The sequence below is a fragment of the Vespa crabro genome, chromosome 3 (assembly GCF_910589235.1).
Source record: "Vespa crabro chromosome 3, iyVesCrab1.2, whole genome shotgun sequence".
NCBI lineage: Eukaryota > Metazoa > Arthropoda > Insecta > Hymenoptera > Vespidae > Vespa > Vespa crabro.
In genome coordinates, this window is record NC_060957.1 from 12319 (window position 1) to 33654 (window position 21336).

General features: G+C 29.9%; 2 protein-coding genes across 5 annotated transcripts in view; both read right to left on the bottom strand.

Annotated features, from left to right (window-relative positions):
* Positions 1 to 11670: 11670 nt before the first annotated feature.
* LOC124422660 lies at positions 11671 to 12718 on the bottom strand. The gene is made up of 5 exons (XM_046959445.1): positions 12558 to 12718; positions 12311 to 12410; positions 12125 to 12234; positions 11926 to 12055; positions 11671 to 11846 (listed from the first exon to the last, which is right to left on the bottom strand). Exons 1-5 carry the CDS (start codon positions 12597 to 12599, stop codon positions 11761 to 11763), a joined length of 468 nt encoding a protein of 155 aa, XP_046815401.1. The 5' UTR covers positions 12600 to 12718; the 3' UTR covers positions 11671 to 11760.
* Positions 12719 to 13226: 508 nt separating this feature from the next.
* Positions 13227 to 21336, bottom strand: part of LOC124422655 (chondroadherin-like protein) — a 74365-nt gene continuing 66255 nt past the window's right edge. For all 4 annotated transcript variants that reach the window (XM_046959434.1, XM_046959435.1, XM_046959431.1 and 1 more), the window contains 6 exons: positions 20950 to 21172; positions 20727 to 20866; positions 20139 to 20291; positions 19436 to 19616; positions 19199 to 19338; positions 13227 to 18980 (listed from right to left, as the gene is read on the bottom strand). In XM_046959434.1, coding sequence (XP_046815390.1) covers positions 18718 to 18980; positions 19199 to 19338; positions 19436 to 19616; positions 20139 to 20291; positions 20727 to 20866; positions 20950 to 21172 — 1100 coding nt within the window. In that variant the 3' untranslated portion in view covers positions 13227 to 18717. The remainder of the gene's footprint in view (positions 18981 to 19198; positions 19339 to 19435; positions 19617 to 20138; positions 20292 to 20726; positions 20867 to 20949; positions 21173 to 21336) is intronic.

The following is a 21336-nucleotide window of genomic DNA, read 5'->3' on the forward strand; positions in this document are numbered from 1 at the left end:
TATCAATTTAAATCGATTAAATATTTAATTAATAATTATTTAAAAATATAAAGCAAACCCTTGGACGTTCCTTCTTACAAACGAATATTTTAATTATTGTAATAAAATTATCCATAGTTTCGTTTGTAATCCAGAGACTATCCATCGCGAGTGTCTTCTTACTCGTTCTTTATTAGAACGTATGAATATCGATTCTTTGCATATTTCCGCGCGAGTAAAATATTTAAAAATGTATTAAAATATTCAAAATCTCAAATAACTATAAACGCGTTTGAGCAAGAAGACCCTATCCTGATCTAATAAATAAATGAAAAAATAAGAAACCATTCACGAATAAATCTCCGAAGAAATTTACTCGTGGTCACTCAATGCTCTTCTACTAATTAATTACAACCAATCACCCGTGCCGATTCGGACCTTTCGTCCTCGACATGATTGAGTGATTGGAGGGATTTAAAAATTCACTCACTACTTAAGAAGTTCTGCGATGGCTCCAAAACACTCGTTCAGGTCGTAATTGAGAGAGGACGATTCGTATGTGGTTGAAAATTAGGTAGGTCGACATCGAAGTTGATCAAGAATCTCTTCAATGATGCACTGACTCTATATCGCGATAGTTATTTTTTAACGAACGATCACTGAATTTAATTCGCGAAACTCTACTGACTTTATAAATACAGTCTATGCGACTGTTAAAAAATTAATTAATTGCGAACAAACACTGACTCTAACGACTGCATTGCACGCAGACGTTGCAAAAACTTTTGCTTTTTAAATCGCGAAACGCGAACGAACAAACACTGCTTCTACTTCGTTATATTCATATTTAAGCAATACAAGATAACATCGTTGGTTCCCGAGCGATTGCAATGACGAACTGAAACAACAAAATAAAAACAAAATTAATAATATCATGGTTATAATAAGAAACTGTATAAATTATTGAAGTAACGTAAGATATAAAAATATATTTACCTTAATATTCGTTGATACTTGCAGCGAATACATCCTGAGATATTTTAGATGCTCACTCGTCAAAAGACAAAAGAAAAATGATTCGGTAATAAGGATTTCGAATATCTAATGTTTAAATAAATGAACTAATGTTTAAATATTACTATATTCTATCCCGCGTGCTATAAAAATCGTATAGATAATTATAAAATTATCGGTAATGTTAATTAATAAGCTTTAGCGTTTAAAAAAGAGAATCATGAAGTGCACAGGTCGGAGTGCTAGAGAAAACTAAGTCGCGAACTGTCAAAGTCGTGTAAAAATGCGTTTATGTTTATATTACCAGAGAAAATCGCTCCGAAATTAAAATTTTTAAGTACTAGAAGTTTATATTAGATTATTTTAAGCCTCGCGAGCGATTCAGAATTTTTAATGTTTAAATAAATGAAGTATTGTTTAAATATTAGTATATTCTATCCCGCGTGCTATAAAAATCGTATAGATAATTATAAAATTATCGGTAATGTTAATTAATAAGATTTAGCGTTTAGAAAAGAGAATGACGAAGTGCACAGGTCGGAGTGCTAGAGAAAACTAAGTCGCGAACTGTCAAAGTCCTGTAAAAATGCGTTTATGTTTATATTACCAGAGAAAACCGCTCCGAAATTAAAATTTTTAAGTACTAGAAGTTTATATTAAAATTATTTTAATTCTAGTGAGCGATTCAGAATTTTTAATGTTTAAATAAATGAAGTATTGTTTAAATATTACTATATTCTATCCCGCGTGCTATAAAAATCGTATAGATAATTATAAAATTATCGGTAATGTTAATTAATAAGCTTTAGCGTTTAGAAAAGAGAATCACGAAGTGCACAGGTCGGAGTGCTAGAGAAAACTAAGTCGCGAATTGTCAAAGTCGTGTAAAAATGCGTTTATGTTTATATTACCAGAGAAAACCGCTCAGAAATTAAAATTTTTAAGTACTGGAAGTTTACATTAAAATTATTTTAAGCCTCGCGAGCGAATCAGAATTATTAATGTTTAAATAAATGAAGTATTGTTTAAATATTACTATATTCTATCCCGCGTGCTATAAAAATAGTATAGATAATTATAAAATTATCGATAATGATAATTAATAATATTTAGCGTTTAGAAAAGAGAATCACGAAGTGCACACACTGGAGTGCAAGAGAAAACTAAGTCGCGAACTATCAAAGTCGTGTATAAATGCGTTTATGTTTATGTTACCAGAGAAAACAGCTCCGAAATTAATATTTTTAAGTACTTGAAGTTTACATTAAAATTATTTTAAGCCTCGCGAGCAATTCAGAATTTTTAATGTTTAAATAAATGAAATATTGTTTAAATATTACTATATTCTATTCCGCGTGCTATAAAAATCGTATAGATAATTATAAAATTATCGATAATGTTAATTAATAAGCATTAGCGTTTAGAAAAGAGAATCACGAAGTGCACACACCGGAGTGCAAGAGAAAACTAAGTCGCGAACTATCAAAGTCGTGTATAAATGCGTTTATGTTTATGTTACCAGAGAAAACAGCTCCGAAATTAAAATTTTTAAGTACTAGAAGGTTATACTAAAATTATTTTAAGCCTCGCGAGCAATTCAGAATTTTTAATGTTTAAATAAATGAACTATTGTTTAAATATTACTATATTCTATTCCGCGTGCTATAAAAATCGTATAGATAATTATAAAATTATCGGTAATGTTAATTAATAAGCTTTAGCGTTTAGAAAAGAGAATGACGAAGTGCACAGGTCGGAGTGCTAGAGAAAACTAAGTCGCGAACTGTCAAAGTCGTGTAAAAATGCGTTTATGTTTATATTACCAGAGAAAACCGCTCCGAAATTAAAATTTTTAAGTACTAGAAGTTTATATTAAAATTATTTTAATTCTAGCGAGCGATTCAGAATTTTTAATGTTTAAATAAATGAACTATTGTTTAAATATTACTATATTTTATCCCGCGTGCTATAAAAATCGTATAGATAATTATAAAATTATCGATAATGATAATTAATAATATTTAGCGTTTAGAAAAGAGAAGCACGAAGTGAACACACCGGAGTGCAAGAGAAAACTAAGTCGCGAACTATCAAAGTCGTGTATAAATGCGTTTATGTTTATGTTACCAGAGAAAACAGCTCCGAAATTAAAATTTTTAAGTACTAGAAGGTTATACTAAAATTATTTTAAGCTTCGCGAGCGAATCAGAATTTTTAATGTTTAAATAAATGAACTATTGTTTAAATATTACTATATTCTATCCCGCGTGCTATAAAAATCGTATAGATAATTATAAAATTATCGGTAATGTTAATTAATAAGCTTTAGCGTTTAGAAAAGAGAATGACGAAGTGCACAGGTCGGAGTTCTAGAGAAAACTAAGTCGCGAACTGTCAAAGTCGTGTAAAAATGCGTTTATGTTTATATTACCAGAGAAAACCGGTCCGAAATTAAAATTTTTAAGTACTAGAAGGTTATATTAAAATTATTTTAATTCTAGCGAGCGATTCAGAATTTTTAATGTTTAAATAAATGAACTATTGTTTAAATATTACTATATTCTATCCCGCGTGCTATAAAAATCCTATAAATAATTATAAAATTATCGATAATATTAATTAATAATCTTTAGCGTTTAGAAAAGAGAATGACGAAGTGCACAGGTCGGAGTGCTAGAGAAAACTAAGTCGCGAACTGTCAAAGTCGTGTAAAAATGCGTTTATGTTTATATTACCAGAGAAAACCGCTCCGAAATTAAAATTTTTAAGTACTAGAAGTTTATATTAAAATTATTTTAAGCCTCCCGAGCAATTCAGAATTTTTAATGTTTAAATAAATGAACTATTGTTTAAATATTACTATATTTTATCCCGCGTGCTATAAAAATCGTATAGATAATTATAAAATTATCGATAATGATAATTAATAATATTTAGCGTTTAGAAAAGAGAAGCACGAAGTGAACACACCGGAGTGCAAGAGAAAACTAAGTCGCGAACTATCAAAGTCGTGTATAAATGCGTTTATGTTTATGTTACCAGAGAAAACAGCTCCGAAATTAAAATTTTTAAGTACTAGAAGGTTATACTAAAATTATTTTAAGCTTCGCGAGCGAATCAGAATTTTTAATGTTTAAATAAATGAACTATTGTTTAAATATTACTATATTCTATCCCGCGTGCTATAAAAATCGTATAGATAATTATAAAATTATCGATAATGTTAATTAATAAGCATTAGCGTTTAGAAAAGAGAATGACGAAGTGCACAGGTCGGAGTGCTAGAGAAAACTAAGTCGCGAACTGTCAAAGTCGTGTAAAAATGCGTTTATGTTTATATTACCAGAGAAAACCGCTCCGAAATTAAAATTTTTAAGTACTAGAAGTTTATATTAGATTATTTTAAGCCTCGCGAGCGATTCAGAATTTTTAATGTTTAAATAAATGAAGTATTGTTTAAATATTACTCTTTTCTATTCCGCGTGCTATAAAAATCGTATAGATAATTATAAAATTATCGATAATGTTAATTAATAAGCATTAGCGTTTAGAAAAGAGAATGACGAAGTGCACAGGTCGGAGTGCTAGAGAAAACTAAGTCGCGAACTGTCAAAGTCGTGTAAAAATGCGTTTATGTTTATCTTACCAGAGAAAACCGCTCCAAAATTAAAATTTTTAAGTACTAGAAGTTTATATTAAAATTATTTTAATTCTAGCGAGCGAATCAGAATTTTTAATGTTTAAATAAATGAACAATTGATAAATATTACTATATTCTATCCCGCGTGCTATAAAAATCGTATAGAAAATTATAAAATTATCGATAATGTTAATTAATAAGCATTAGCGTTTAGAAAAGAGAATCACGAAGTGCACACACCGGAGTGCAAGAGAAAACTAAGTCGCGAACTATCAAAGTCGTGTATAAATGCGTTTATGTTTATGTTACCAGAGAAAACAGCTCCGAAATTAAAATTTTTAAGTACTAGAAGGTTATACTAAAATTATTTTAAGCTTCGCGAGCGAATCATAATTTTTAATGTTTAAATAAATGAAGTATTGTTTAAATATTACTATATTCCATCCCGCGTGCTATAAAAATCCTATAAATAATTATAAAATTATCGATAATATTAATTAATAATCTTTAGCGTTTAGAAAAGAGAATGACGAAGTGTACAGGTCGGAGTGCTAGAGAAAACTAAGTCGCGAACTGTCAAAGTCGTGTAAAAATGCGTTTATGTTTATATTACCAGAGAAAACCGGTCCGAAATTAAAATTTTTAAGTACTAGAAGGTTATATTAAAATTATTTTAATTCTAGCGAGCGATTCAGAATTTTTAATGTTTAAATAAATGAACTATTGTTTAAATATTACTATATTCTATCCCGCGTGCTATAAAAATCCTATAAATAATTATAAAATTATCGATAATGTTAATTAATAAGCATTAGCGTTTAGAAAAGAGAATCACGAAGTGCACACACCGGAGTGCAAGAGAAAACTAAGTCGCGAACTATCAAAGTCGTGTAAAAATGCGTTTATGTTTATATTACCAGAGAAAACCGCTCTGAAATTAAAATTTTTAAGTACTTGAAGTTTACATTAAAATTATTTTAAGCCTCCCGAGCAATTCAGAATTTTTAATGTTTAAATAAATGAACTATTGTTTAAATATTACTATATTTTATCCCGCGTGCTATAAAAATCGTATAGATAATTATAAAATTATCGATAATGATAATTAATAATATTTAGCGTTTAGAAAAGAGAAGCACGAAGTGAACACACCGGAGTGCAAGAGAAAACTAAGTCGCGAACTATCAAAGTCGTGTATAAATGCGTTTATGTTTATGTTACCAGAGAAAACAGCTCCGAAATTAAAATTTTTAAGTACTAGAAGTTTATATTAGATTATTTTAAGCCTCGCGAGCGATTCAGAATTTTTAATGTTTAAATAAATGAAGTATTGTTTAAATATTACTCTTTTCTATTCCGCGTGCTATAAAAATCGTATAGATAATTATAAAATTATCGATAATGTTAATTAATAAGCATTAGCGTTTAGAAAAGAGAATCACGAAGTGCACACACCGGAGTGCAAGAGAAAACTAAGTCGCGAACTATCAAAGTCGTGTATAAATGCGTTTATGTTTATGTTACCAGAGAAAACAGCTCCGAAATTAAAATTTTTAAGTACTAGAAGGTTATACTAAAATTATTTAATTCTAACGAGCGAATCAGAATTTTTAATGTTAAAATAAATGAAGTATTGTTTAAATATTACTATATTCTATCCCGCGTGCTATAAAAATCGTATAGATAATTATAAAATTATCGGTAATGTTAATTAATAAGATTTAGCGTTTAGAAAAGAGAATCACGAAGTGCCACAGGTCGGAGTGCTAGAGAAAACTAAGTCGCGAATTGTCAAAGTCGTGTAAAAATGCGTTTATGTTTATATTACCAGAGAAAACCGCTCAGAAATTAAAATTTTTAAGTACTGGAAGTTTACATTAAAATTATTTTAAGCCTCGCGAGCGAATCAGAATTATTAATGTTTAAATAAATGAAGTATTGTTTAAATATTACTATATTCTATCCCGCGTGCTATAAAAATAGTATAGATAATTATAAAATTATCGATAATGATAATTAATAATATTTAGCGTTTAGAAAAGAGAAGAACGAAGTGAACACACCGGAGTGCAAGAGAAAACTAAGTCGCGAACTGTCAAAGTCGTGTAAAAATGCGTTTATTTTCATATTACCAGAGAAAACCGCTCTGAAATTAAAATTTTTAAGTACTTGAAGTTTACATTAAAATTATTTTAAGCCTCCCGAGCAATTCAGAATTTTTAATGTTTAAATAAATGAACTATTGTTTAAATATTACTATATTCTATCCCGCGTGCTATAAAAATCCTATAAATAATTATAAAATTATCGATAATGTTAATTAATAAGCATTAGCGTTTAGAAAAGAGAATCACGAAGTGCACAGGTCGGAGTGCTAGAGAAAACTAAGTCGCGAACTGTCAAAGTCGTGTAAAAATGCGTTTATGTTTATATTACCAGAGAAAACCGCTCCGAAATTAAAATTTTTAAGTACTAGAAGTTTATATTAGATTATTTTAAGCCTCGCGAGCGATTCAGAATTTTTAATGTTTAAATAAATGAAGTATTGTTTAAATATTACTCGTTTCTATTCCGCGTGCTATAAAAATCGTATAGATAATTATAAAATTATCGATAATGTTAATTAATAAGCATTAGCGTTTAGAAAAGAGAATGACGAAGTGCACAGGTCGGAGTGCTAGAGAAAACTAAGTCGCGAACTGTCAAAGTCGTGTAAAAATGCGTTTATGTTTATCTTACCAGAGAAAACCGCTCCAAAATTAAAATTTTTAAGTACTAGAAGTTTATATTAAAATTATTTTAATTCTAGCGAGCGAATCAGAATTTTTAATGTTTAAATAAATGAACAATTGATAAATATTACTATATTCTATCCCGCGTGCTATAAAAATCGTATAGATAATTATAAAATTATCGATAATGTTAATTAATAAGCATTAGCGTTTAGAAAAGAGAATCACGAAGTGCACACACCGGAGTGCAAGAGAAAACTAAGTCGCGAACTATCAAAGTCGTGTATAAATGCGTTTATGTTTATGTTACCAGAGAAAACAGCTCCGAAATTAAAATTTTTAAGTACTAGAAGGTTATACTAAAATTATTTTAAGCTTCGCGAGCGAATCATAATTTTTAATGTTTAAATAAATGAAGTATTGTTTAAATATTACTATATTCCATCCCGCGTGCTATAAAAATCCTATAAATAATTATAAAATTATCGATAATATTAATTAATAATCTTTAGCGTTTAGAAAAGAGAATGACGAAGTGTACAGGTCGGAGTGCTAGAGAAAACTAAGTCGCGAACTGTCAAAGTCGTGTAAAAATGCGTTTATGTTTATATTACCAGAGAAAACCGGTCCGAAATTAAAATTTTTAAGTACTTGAAGTTTACATTAAAATTATTTTAAGCCTCCCGAGCAATTCAGAATTTTTAATGTTTAAATAAATGAACTATTGTTTAAATATTACTATATTTTATCCCGCGTGCTATAAAAATCGTATAGATAATTATAAAATTATCGATAATGATAATTAATAATATTTAGCGTTTAGAAAAGAGAAGCACGAAGTGAACACACCGGAGTGCAAGAGAAAACTAAGTCGCGAACTATCAAAGTCGTGTATAAATGCGTTTATGTTTATGTTACCAGAGAAAACAGCTCCGAAATTAAAATTTTTAAGTACTAGAAGGTTATACTAAAATTATTTTAAGCTTCGCGAGCGAATCAGAATTTTTAATGTTTAAATAAATGAACTATTGTTTAAATATTACTATATTCTATCCCGCGTGCTATAAAAATCGTATAGATAATTATAAAATTATCGATAATGATAATTAATAATATTTAGCGTTTAGAAAAGAGAAGCACGAAGTGAACACACCGGAGTGCAAGAGAAAACTAAGTCGCGAATTGTCAAAGTCGTGTAAAAATGTGTTTATGTTTATATTACCAGAGAAAACCGCTCCGAAATTAAAATTTTTAAGTACTATAAGTTTATATTAACATTATTTTAAAACCTCCGCGCGATTCAGACTTTTTAATGTTTAAATAAATGAAGTATTGTTTAAATATTACTCTTTTCTATTCCGCGTGCTATAAAAATCGTATAGATAATTATAAAATTATCGATAATGTTAATTAATAAGCATTAGCGTTTAGAAAAGAGAATGACGAAGTGCACAGGTCGGAGTGCTAGAGAAAACTAAGTCGCGAACTGTCAAAGTCGTGTAAAAATGCGTTTATGTTTATATTACCAGAGAAAACCGCTCCAAAATTAAAATTTTTAAGTATTAGAAGTTTATATTAAATTTATTTTAATTCTAGCGAGCGAATCAGAATTTTTAATGTTTAAATAAATGAACTATTGTTTACATATTACTATATTCTATCCCGCGTGCTATAAAAATCGTATAGATAATTATAAAATTATCGGTAATGTTAATTAATAAGCATTAGCGTTTAGAAAAGAGAATGACGAAGTGCACAGGTCGGAGTGCTAGAGAAAACTAAGTCGCGAACTGTCAAAGTCGTGTAAAAATGCGTTTATGTTTATATTACCAGAGAAAACCGCTCCAAAATTAAAATTTTTAAGTACTAGAAGTTTATATTAAATTTATTTTAATTCTAGCGAGCGAATCAGAATTTTTAATGTTTAAATAAATGAACTATTGTTTACATATTACTATATTCTATCCCGCGTGCTATAAAAATCGTATAGATAATTATAAAATTATCGGTAATGTTAATTAATAAGCTTTAGCGTTTAGAAAAGAGAATGACGAAGTGCACAGGTCGGAGTGCTAGAGAAAACTAAGTCGCGAACTGTCAAAGTCGTGTAAAAATGCGTTTATGTTTATATTACCAGAGAAAACCGGTCCGAAATTAAAATTTTTAAGTACTTGAAATTTACATTATAATTATTTTAAGCCTCGCGAGCAATTCAGAATTTTTAATGTTTAAATAAATGGACTATTGTTTAAATATTACTATATTCTATCCCGCGTGCTATAAAAATCGTATAGATAATTATAAAATTATCGGAAATGTTAATTAATAAGCTTTAGCGTTTAGAAAAGAGAATGACGAAGTGCACAGGTCGGAGTGCTAGAGAAAACTAAGTCGCGAACTATCAAAGTCGTGTATAAATGCGTTTATGTTTATGTTACCAGAGAAAACAGCTCCGAAATTAAAATTTTTAAGTACTAGAAGGTTATACTAAAATTATTTCAAGCTTCGCGAGCGAATCAGAATTTTTAATGTTTAAATAAATGAAGTATTGTTTAAATATTACTATATTCTATCCCGCGTGCTATAAAAATCGTATAGATAATTATAAAATTATCGATAATGTTAATTAATAAGCATTAGCGTTTAGAAAAGAGAAGCACGAAGTGCACTCACCGGAATGCAAGAGAAAACTAAGTCGCGAACTATCAAAGTCGTGTAAAAATGCGTTTATGTTTATATTATAAGAGAAAACCGATCCGAAATTAAAATTTTAAGTAATGGAAGTTTATATTAAAATTATTTTAAGCCTCGCGAGCAATTCAGAATTTTTAATGTTTAAATAAATGAACTATTGTTTAAATATTACTCTATTCTATCCCGCGTGCAATAAAAATCGATTTTATAATTATAAAATTATCGATATTGTTAATTAATAAACTTTAGCATTTAGAAAAGAGAATCACGAAGTGCACACGTCGGAGTGCAAGATGAAACTAATTCGCGAACTGTCAAAGTCGTGTAAAAATGCCTTTATGTTTATATTACCTGAGATAACCGCTCCGAAATTAAAATTTTTAAGTTCTAGATGTTTTATATTAAAATTATTTTAAGACCCCCGTGCGATTCAGACTTTTCAATGTTTAAATAAATGAACCATTGTTTAAATATTACTATATTTTATCCCGCGTGCTATAAAAATCGTATAGATAATTATAAAATTATCGATAATGATAATTAATAATATTTAGCGTTTAGAAAAGAGAAGCACGAAGTGAACACACCGGAGTGCAAGAGAAAACTAAGTCGCGAATTGTCAAAGTCGTGTAAAAATGTGTTTATGTTTATATTACCAGAGAAAACCGCTCCGAAATTAAAATTTTTAAGTACTATAAGTTTATATTAACATTATTTTAAAACCTCCGCGCGATTCAGACTTTTTAATGTTTAAATAAATGAACTATTGTTTAAATATTACTCTTTTCTATTCCGCGTGCTATAAAAATCGTATAGATAATTATAAAATTATCGATAATGTTAATTAATAAGCATTAGCGTTTAGAAAAGAGAAGCATGAAGTGCACACACCGGAGTGCAAGAGAAAACTAAGTCGCGAACTGTCAAAGTCGTGTATAAGTGCGTTTATGTTTATATTACCAGAGTAAACCGCTCCGAAATTAAAATTTTTAAGTTCTAGATGTTTATATTAAAATTATTTTAAGTCCCGCGCGCGCGAATCAGACTTTTTAATGTTTAAATAAATGAACTATTGTTTAAATATTACTCTATTCTATCCCGCGTTCTATAAAAATCGTAAAGATAATTATAAAATTACCGAAAATATTAATTTATAATCTTTAGCGTTTAGAAAAGAGAATCACGAAGTGCACACGTCGGAGTGCAAGAGCAAACTAAGTCGCGAACTGTCAATATCGAACCCCCTTATTTTAATAAATTTTGTCACTTATTTATGAGAAAATATAATAATTGATTATTTATAAAATTGCACATATAATACTACATTTCTTCGAAATAATATCTTATGTTACCCCGACGTAAAAACAAGCTTATACTGAATAAAATCGTAGCTAACCCTATCAGACAAACAAAAAGATATTATAATGGTGTCACGCCGATATATTATAGTTAAAAAAATAATGTATACGTATTTAAAGAAAACTGTTTTTGAGCTTCCATATAAATATATTTCATAATAATAAAAGAGCTCAATGTGTTTATATGGTAAAAAAAGACACGTCAGTGATGCAGCAAAGTTTAATAGTTTTTATTATATTTTATTATATATGATTAAATTATACTTATTATATTTTATTATATATATTTTTATTTTATAATATATAAAGTTATGTAAATCCACTAGTATATTTTATTTTTTTATTATTTGTCATTAGCTTCATTTGGTATTAGCTTCATACATTTTCCAAATTTCCATCCCACTTCACATGCGTCGGTTATTATTTCGACTAAAACGTTCAAAATTAGTTAGTATCGATTTAAAATTAATCTTTGTTATTAATAATTGTTAAATAATATTTCACTTACCTTGTTTGGCACACATTTCTATAGTAATGGCGATGTCGTCAATTTCCTTTTGTGTGTCTTCTGCGTAGAACTTTGAGTCCGATTTGAACAACTCGATCATATCCGATATTTGAATGTGGGCACCATCCATCTGATGAAATATATCGATTAGAAATATATTCTGAAAATTAATTATTTATACTAATGTGATAATACATACAGTTTTGTACTGTTGAAACAAACATGACAAGTAACAACCAATTTTGTATCTAAATTCCTCCCTTTCTGATTTTTCCAATCTTTCCAAGTGATCCATGAAGAACAATTGTTCTAAAACATTTACTACGTTAAAACTTCTGAAATAATATTAAAATTTAAGATTATTCAAATCTTTATGTAGAAATACCAGGAGCTATTCCACTCATATTGAAACAAAAGTCCTCGTTGGAAGTTTCATTTGACATATTTTCAATATATTCCGTCGTTTCCGATTCTATTGGTTTAAACTGTTACGAATGAAATTATGTTAAGGTTGCGTTAATTATATTTTATTCGTATAAGATAATTCAAGTGGGATAAATATAAATAATTAAATAATAAATAAATAAATATATATATATATATATACACATATATAATATTTGCTTTCTTACCACGAAAAAGTGTACAAAGACCACAATAAGAAGCTTCTTCATTTTAATAAATTTCTTCCTTTATTTATTACGAGTTTTATTAACTGTTAACTTAAATAACTGCACTTGCAACACTGAATTTCTCATTCCGGTGAATCGAATATATATCGTACAACATACGTTATTTTCAAGTATAAATACGTGGTCACACTAACACTAAATAAAAACTTTATTGACCTAACCTGATAAACAGTGATCTAGATGACGTCACACTTGAACATATAATATAGCGATCTGCTTGAAATCGTTCGTTAGGCACAGATCACACTAATAAACAGTGATATAATCGTCCTTTAGACGAGGTTATCTATGTTCTCTTTTTATTATAAAGAGTCGATCATCCATTGATCGCAGTAATTTGACGGCGTCATTAGCTTTAAAGATTGAATGTTTATCGCTGCAAACTAACGCATGCCACGTTTTCGCGAATTAACGAATAAAAGATTGATGGTAGAATACCGCTCGCAAAGAAAAATTAATTTTTCTTATCTTTTAGAGACAGTCAATCTAAGACTCTGATCCTCTTACTTATTTTCGAGCATTAAAGGAGGGATTATTATTAATAGTTATAATTATAAGCAAGTATAAATAAAAGTAAAGTAACATATTAGAGAGGATTATACGTTCGTATTATTCTGGCTTATATACTTTTTATTTCATTTGAAAGTTCTCACATGTACACAGTTAATCGTTAACGACATAATAAACAATGACACGTAGATTGGAATTCGAAGTAGGTATTTTGGGAATATTTACGAGGAGAAAAAATCTTTTGTAAATACTATATCACGTAGCAATTTATCCTCAATAATGAATATATATATATATATGTGTGTGTTTATATGTATGTATTATGCGTATATATATATATACACACACATACGCACATATATATATATATATATATAGGACATTTTTGTATAGACATATAGACGAAATTTCGTATATATGGGGTATGGTTTTGTATAATATACACATAACATATGCATTTATATTTATATATATATATATACATAAACATGTATGTATATATACATATATGTAACATCGATATAGCTTCTTTAGGCATAAAGGTGTGTCTGTGTATATTTGTGACATTCTTAGATATGTTTCTTTCCTGTGTATTTATGAATAAAGAATTTATTATTTTATCTATTAAAATACACGTATGTATATGCATGCGTGTAGGTTTCATAATACATTTCCATACACTCACGCAAACTCATGCTCGTGTGATTGTGTGAATCATAGCCTTATACGTTTTATTTATGCTTACTTATATATAATTTATATTCACTAAATTCACAGATATATATATATATATATATATATATATATATATATATATATAATATAGCTATGTGTATATTTTAATAAAAGAGAAACACATAAGATGTAGATACAAGAGATATCCATTGTCTTGTAATGTTGCATGTATATTGTGTAATACTTGCGTAGGTGTCTTTCTGTGTATACAATATACATATATGTTATGCTTAATATAGAAAATGTACATATATGAGATTCTCTCTCTCTCTCTCTCTCTCTCTCTCTCTCTCTCTCTCTCTCTCTCTCTCGATTCTTTTGTCTTGCACACGTGAAAAAAGCGAAGTAATAATATCTTAGAAGAGCACAGAATATAATAATCATACATAGTTTTTAATCTAGTTTTACTCGAACAATTTTTTCGTAGCATATTAAGTTCCGTATATTCTTCACTTATACACGAAAGATTCGAATAATTGGTGAAATGGTTAAAAGAGGATGTTTCTTTTGTGTATAATATTCTTTCCAAGAAATTTTCTTCTTACTTCGACTTTATTCTCGTTGTTTTCTTCATTACTTATACAATTTGCTTTTGTTTTTATCCATGCATCTTTTTCATTTTTCTTTTTTTTCCTTTTCTTGGAATATTACGCGCTAGGATTGCGATAAAATTTAAGGACGTTATGCGGACGATCTCGTCGAGTGCGTCGACCGCGCCGACCGCGTCGTCCGACTCGCTGTAAGACACTGTACAAAAATACCGTTTATAATAATTAGTTTATAATAATATTAATTGACGCGCCCGACGAGAATGACGGCGGCACGTTTGAAAGATATGTCTTGACATGGTTCTTTCGGGTTTTTCCCACCGTTACGCCGATTAAAACGCACACGAGGGTCTTTCCCTTTCATTCTTTTTTTTTTTTTTTGTTAATCTCTTTTTTTCTCTCTACATGATTAATAAATTCTACAATAGGTACATTTCCTACAGTAACTTCCGGGTCAGATGTCGAGGTCGTAATGGCCGATCATTAAAGCTTTAATATTTATCTATTTTAGAATGTATTTATTTTCCGTTTCTAATAATTGTAGACAAGGGGACAATTGAAACGTCTGTTTTTGCTTTTATTTTTTTATTTTTATGAAGATTCGAGTCTATACGTTGATAAACGCTTCACTCGCTTAAATCGATACACCTAAAGAATGACGATCCTTACAAGTGGACAATATATTTAAAGAAGTTTACAAACCATGAATAATAACATTAAAAATAAGAAAGATACAAAAATGAAGAATTATCAATAGCTTAATGGAAGTTTCGCATAAACTTTTATTCTTTCTATGATTTTAAAGTTAAAATTCGCAGACTAGACTTCTGACCCTTTGTAACAAGTGCTACTGTACTAATATCACTAATATTTTTCTTTTGCATCCTTTTATATTCTCCTAGTTGCTACTTATTTTTTACCACGCCGTTACACATAACTGCCGAGCATAGGGCTTAGGTACGATATATTGCGTACCTTAAAAAGAATGTATCCGACCTAATTCCTCCATAGTTTTTAATAAGTACGACAGATTTACGTTGCAGACGATATCCACCGAAATATTCTCTTTCGTCCACACGTAAATTGCATGAGTTTCATGTGTCTTTGTAAATCTTCGGATATGCCTTATACGGATTCTCAATGTTATTACATAGGGCCTTTAGAGAATCATCATATTCAGCGTATCAATTTATAATTATTATATTATACAATAAAAATTCTTTTTTTTATTTGGGATGAAGTTTTAGAATACTTTGATCATTAAAGATCGACTGATAATCTATACGGAAAAGACGAAAAATTTAAAAGGAATTATTGAAAAAGAAAGAAGAAGAAAAAGATCGAGGCTTAGGTAAAGTGCGTGCAACGGCTTGGTATTTTCTGCTTAATGCGTCGTTGAAAAAAAAACACCTAATATGCATATGCAAAATGTGTATATACTATATATGTATATATATATATATATATCTTTAATGGTAATATGTGTATGTATATAGCACATATATTTATATATATTAACAAATAAATCCTTTGAAATCTCATACAGTCACGATATGTATACGATCTTTAGTGTTTATAAGCTTCGAAGTCTTTAAATTCAACTTCGATTAATTATTATCTTACGATCTAAACTTTGGGCGTATAAATGATATGTGTGTGTGTGTTGTGATATTTCTGTGCACCTTTAACCCTCTATCGATGGAGAAAAAGAAAAATTCTACAGAAATTATTGTCTTTTGTTCAGCGATAAATTATATATCAATATTATATGTTCTTACTTTTAGTTATCTTTTCGAAAATGTAAAAGTTGTATGCATTAAACATTGAGTTGGTACAAAAACAAAAAAGAAAGAAAGAAAAGATAACGATAGATGATTATTTATTATAGATGATTAGTTATGTAACAAGAAAAACAAAACCATAACTTTTTATTTTTTTCACTGTCGTCTAATAAAAACATCGAATCAAATAAAAGAGAGTTGCCGGTGACAAAATCACATTGTTATATCTAGTTTAATTTCGATATATACTTCTATATAATAATAATATAATAATAAATGCAATAATAACAATAACAATAATAATAATAATAATAATAATAATAATAATAATAATAATAGTAATAATAATAATAATTACAAATGCCGTAAAAAACTGGGCACTTTGGTATAAAGCGAAGAAAATATAAAAAAATAATAATACATTATAATAATATAAAAAAAGTAATTACAGTATATTAATCTTTATCTATATATTATATTTATATAATTAATTAATTAATTAATTTATTTATTTATTATCAAATTGTAAAACATATTTTACTTTCTTAGTGCTTTTGCAACGTTACCCTTCACGTGAACATCTCTTCGATATCGATGACATGTTTTACGTGCAGCAAGATCTCGTTACAAGATATGTTCGTCATTAACTTTAACAATTATTTTTTATTGGTAATTTTTAACTTGTAATTTCGTATAATCGAATATGAAGGTTGATATTACAGAGAACGATCATGATAGATGACGATACGAATAGTTAATAATAATTATACCCACTATTAACTAATAGTTAGTAATAATTATACCCAGTGTTGCCTCGCATGGATACAAATCCTTACAAATAATAATTACGCCGATGAATGGGGAACACATAGTTAGTAATTTTAAAAATAATATTTCAACGAAAAGCAAAATCAGTGGGAAGAGTCACCCTATGCGCATACGTACGTTGGTATAATGGTCATTGGTAATAATAATTTTAGTGCGCACATCAGTATCAGCATTTAGATTTGTAAAGTCACGAAATAGGAGCAACGAGATCTTTGAATAACCGCGTTTGTACTCTACTGGCTTTGACAAGTGTCGGCTTCCTGTACGGTGTATTAGGAGTCATCAACAGTTGTTATGTCATTTCAACGGCTACATGGGCTTTTGCACGAGATAGCCGAGAGAATTAACGATCTGAATCGATTGAAGATATTGTTAGCTATTGTAATAGTCCGTTCTTTGCGCGGTTTGACCTGAGAGAATTCAATGTAATTTAATTACCATATCGACGGCTATACTCCAACAATTTCGTATTGCTGGATAAATTATATTGGAATTCATTTTCGTAAAAAATTGATTTCGTCGGTATTCACACTCAAATTATTTCTATAATAAATGTGAAAGAGTTCATGATGTGCGAATAATTAAAATGTCACAAGTATCATTGAGATTGTTTCGTCAGAAAAGCGTTGATATGTTTATGTAAATGACTGTTGTTGTTGTTGTTGATATTATTATTATTGTTGTTGTTGTTGTTGTTGTTGTTACCATTATTATTATTATTATTATTATTATTATTATTATTATTATTATTATTATTATTATTATTACTATTATTACTATTATTATTAATTATTATTAGTATTAGTATTATTAATTAATTATATCCTTTTTTACTTTATTTTTCTTAGAGGGACCTTTCTTTTTTGTTTTTTTTCTTCTTCAACAATTACATTAATCTCCTCTCGCTTGTGCGATCTTAACGAATATTCACAAAATGCTTGGCAACGATATTGATATGTAACGTTTCAGTGATGAAAGCTCATGCGCCCGTAGAAAACGAGACACGCTTCCGTGAGATCGACGGAATTTTTCTTTTCTCTTTCGTCGTAATTCCTTTCCTCTCCTTTCCTTGCGAATACAACGATTACATGAGAAACGATTCTTCGATCATTTATGTCGATCAAATGAAATGAACACTACGACGATGAGATTATTGAACGATTCGCATTCTAATTCACGCCGCTCTCTTCTTAGCCTCTTTCTTCTGTGAACGAAACTTTATTTCTTGGTCAAATACCGCAACGTAGAAACGTACTCAGAAGAGCTAATCGACTAAGAGAAATATTCTAGTCGTCGTAGAGCTATCGATTGTCGCAGTTACTTCGAGAATACCTCGTTCGAAAGTATAATGATTACTCTTAGAAAACGAGAAACTTTTTAGCGATGTCTTGTGTTTCATATACTTTGTCAAACATTACTATCCTTCATAGAGCATATTCGATGTCTCTGTCCGATCGGAACGAGATCTCAATTTATCATTAAAAAGATGTTAAATCAAGGAATAATTAGCACGCTAGATAAATTAACGAAAGCGTGTTGCTGACACAATTTGAAAAAATTCTCGTTGAGATCGCGTATTTTCTCGTGACGAGGACGTTGTCTCGCGAGGAAGAGAAAAATAAAATGAGCAATAAAATATAAGAAGGAAAAGATTATAATGAAAAGATGACAATGGGGACGACGATAAAGATGAAACGTTTACAAGCCGATGAAAACGAATGCAAAGAAATAAGCGAAACAGACGCCTCGGTAAACGGAAATTCCGTTCGACGGCACCCTCTCTATGCTATTGACGCAGCCCATTTTTTCTAACGGTATATTTTGCACAGAGTATTCTCGATGCTCGGACGACATCATACAAACCGTACGTTTCTTCGACATAATCTCGTCGTCCTTGTCGCGAAGATTTTGAAGCCAAGCTGGATACCAACGTAGCTCACAATCGCAAACCAATGGGTTGTCTATGTGAAATAATAAAAGAGATAATGTACATAATTAATCGTATTAGTTTGTTTTTCTTACATATCTTATGAGTAACGTGTGCGAATTTCTCTCATAAAGATATTCTTTCTTTTATAATTTAATATTTTGACGAGGTCTCAATGTCTTATTATGACGTCAATAAAATTTTCTACGCCTATAATAAGAATTATTTATCGAGTTTTTATCATTTCATTACCCGTTATGTCGATATGTCGCAACGTATCGACGATCGTTTCTGTTACTTCCTCTGGTATGTGGCTAAGTTTATTGTTCTGCAAGTTGAGCGTTTCCAAGGAATTCAAATTTTCAAAGACCAATGGTGGTAGTTCCTTGATTCTGAAATGTCAAAAATGTCTGTTGATATCGATGTCGATACGAAATCTGTCGGTCTCTCGACAGATAAGAATCAAAGAAGAATAGGAATGGTTATTACAAATTTTTTTGTAGATTAAGAAAAGATATCGAGTCTCCGTAACCGGTGAAAGCGTCCTCCGGGAGCACGGTTATATTGTTGGCTCTTAAATCAAGATGACGCAAACGATGGAGTCGTCTCAGCGCATCGCTCGGTACCGCGTGCAGATTGTTATCTCCTAACCGTAAATATTGTAGATTCTCTAAAATAGAAGACAAAATAGGATGATGTCATTTTTGTTCCCGTTCGTACGCGTACGAAAATAAATCATTTCAGTTCTCCAAATTGCAAGTTAACTTTTGATATAATCTAGGATTAAACCGCTAGGGTTAATCGAACTCTCATGTTTTATACGTAACATATGGGGTTTGCATAATGATCGTAATTAAACGTTTCGAAACATATATCCACGCGATGGTGAAAGGATCTCACACGCAATGCATCATGCCTCCTGACTCATGTACACTTGTCTTGTAAGTTTCTGATTTGTATAAGCGAACTCACGCTCGTGGGATGCACTTTGCCGTATTTAAGCACGGCTTCGGAGGTATAAATTTCTTTCAGGAAAAAAGAAAAGGAAAAGGAAAAAGTACTTTTTTGCGAATATGGAGAGACCGTGTCCTCCGATGTTCAAACATTAAAGAAAATTGAATAAAATCTGATGAGGTGAGAAAGTAAGTTTATCTTCCAAGGAAATGTTTAGAGGCAATTCGATTGTACTCACCTTCAAGGCCGATAAATGCATCTGGATCGACATGAATGATTTCATTTCCGTCGAGCTCCAAAGAATTTAATTGCGCCAAATGGAAAAATGCACGAGCCGGTACAGTGCGAATACGATTGTGCGCCAATCCTAACGAATCCAAACTTTTCAATCCTGTGTAAAATTCGAACATCGACATTACAAAAGCACAACAATGATTATCCCCTAGAAGGGATATCGTTTAAATCGTTATCTTTTCTTTTCAAATAACACCGATATCTTTAGCGCCAGACGAAAAAAGAACTGTACTTAAAGGATTTATTACTTTTCTTTGCCATTTCCTTAAGCAAGTAATTAATTTCGATCAACTATATTTCACGGTGTAATATATTTTTGAGAGAGAGAGAGAGAGAAAAAAAGAAAAAAAGAAAAGAAAAAAAAAAGAGATAGAAAGTAGCAGTTCAAGTATTAAACTTTATATAATTTATGTTATATAATTTTGTCTATTTATTCATATGAATAACGTTAAAATAGTTAAAATATTGCATTCGATCGTAGATACGGATGAGACAGTGATTAATCCAAAATCAATCGAATCCATTAGCTTACCTTCGAAATCTCCTTCCTTGATTGATTGTATTCTATTCTCTTGCATCTCCAGTTTCTTCAACATATCCAACGTGGAGAGAGCAGATGTTGGTATGCTCGTTAATTCATTCCCTCCCAGATTGAGACGTTTTAATTTTCGACTGTTGGCATAATTTGCATTACGATTGAAACGTGAACTGTCGCGTTCGAATAAAATAGTAATAAATAAATCGAAATATCGTACTTATCGAGTCCCTTGAATGCGTCTGCTTCTATCGTGGATATCTCATTTTCGTAGAGAGTGAGAATTTCAAGCGTGTCGAGGCCTTCGAAAGCTTTGGCATGAAGGCCATTTATCTTATTGTGATTCAGATTTAAAATAAGGAGATGATGGAGATTTCTTAACGCATTCGATGGAACGCTTGCTAAATAATTCTGCGAAAAGTCCAATTGTGTCAATTTGTTTCCTGGAACAATGATTAAAAATATTAATGCTCAATAGGATTTCGAATAAAGTTCGAAACATCGTTTTAATCTTTCAGTCATCGCCAGTAGATATATTTCTGTTATAACCTCTGGCCTAATTCGAGATACATATGATGATATGTAAGGATTAAGGCAGTAAGGATTA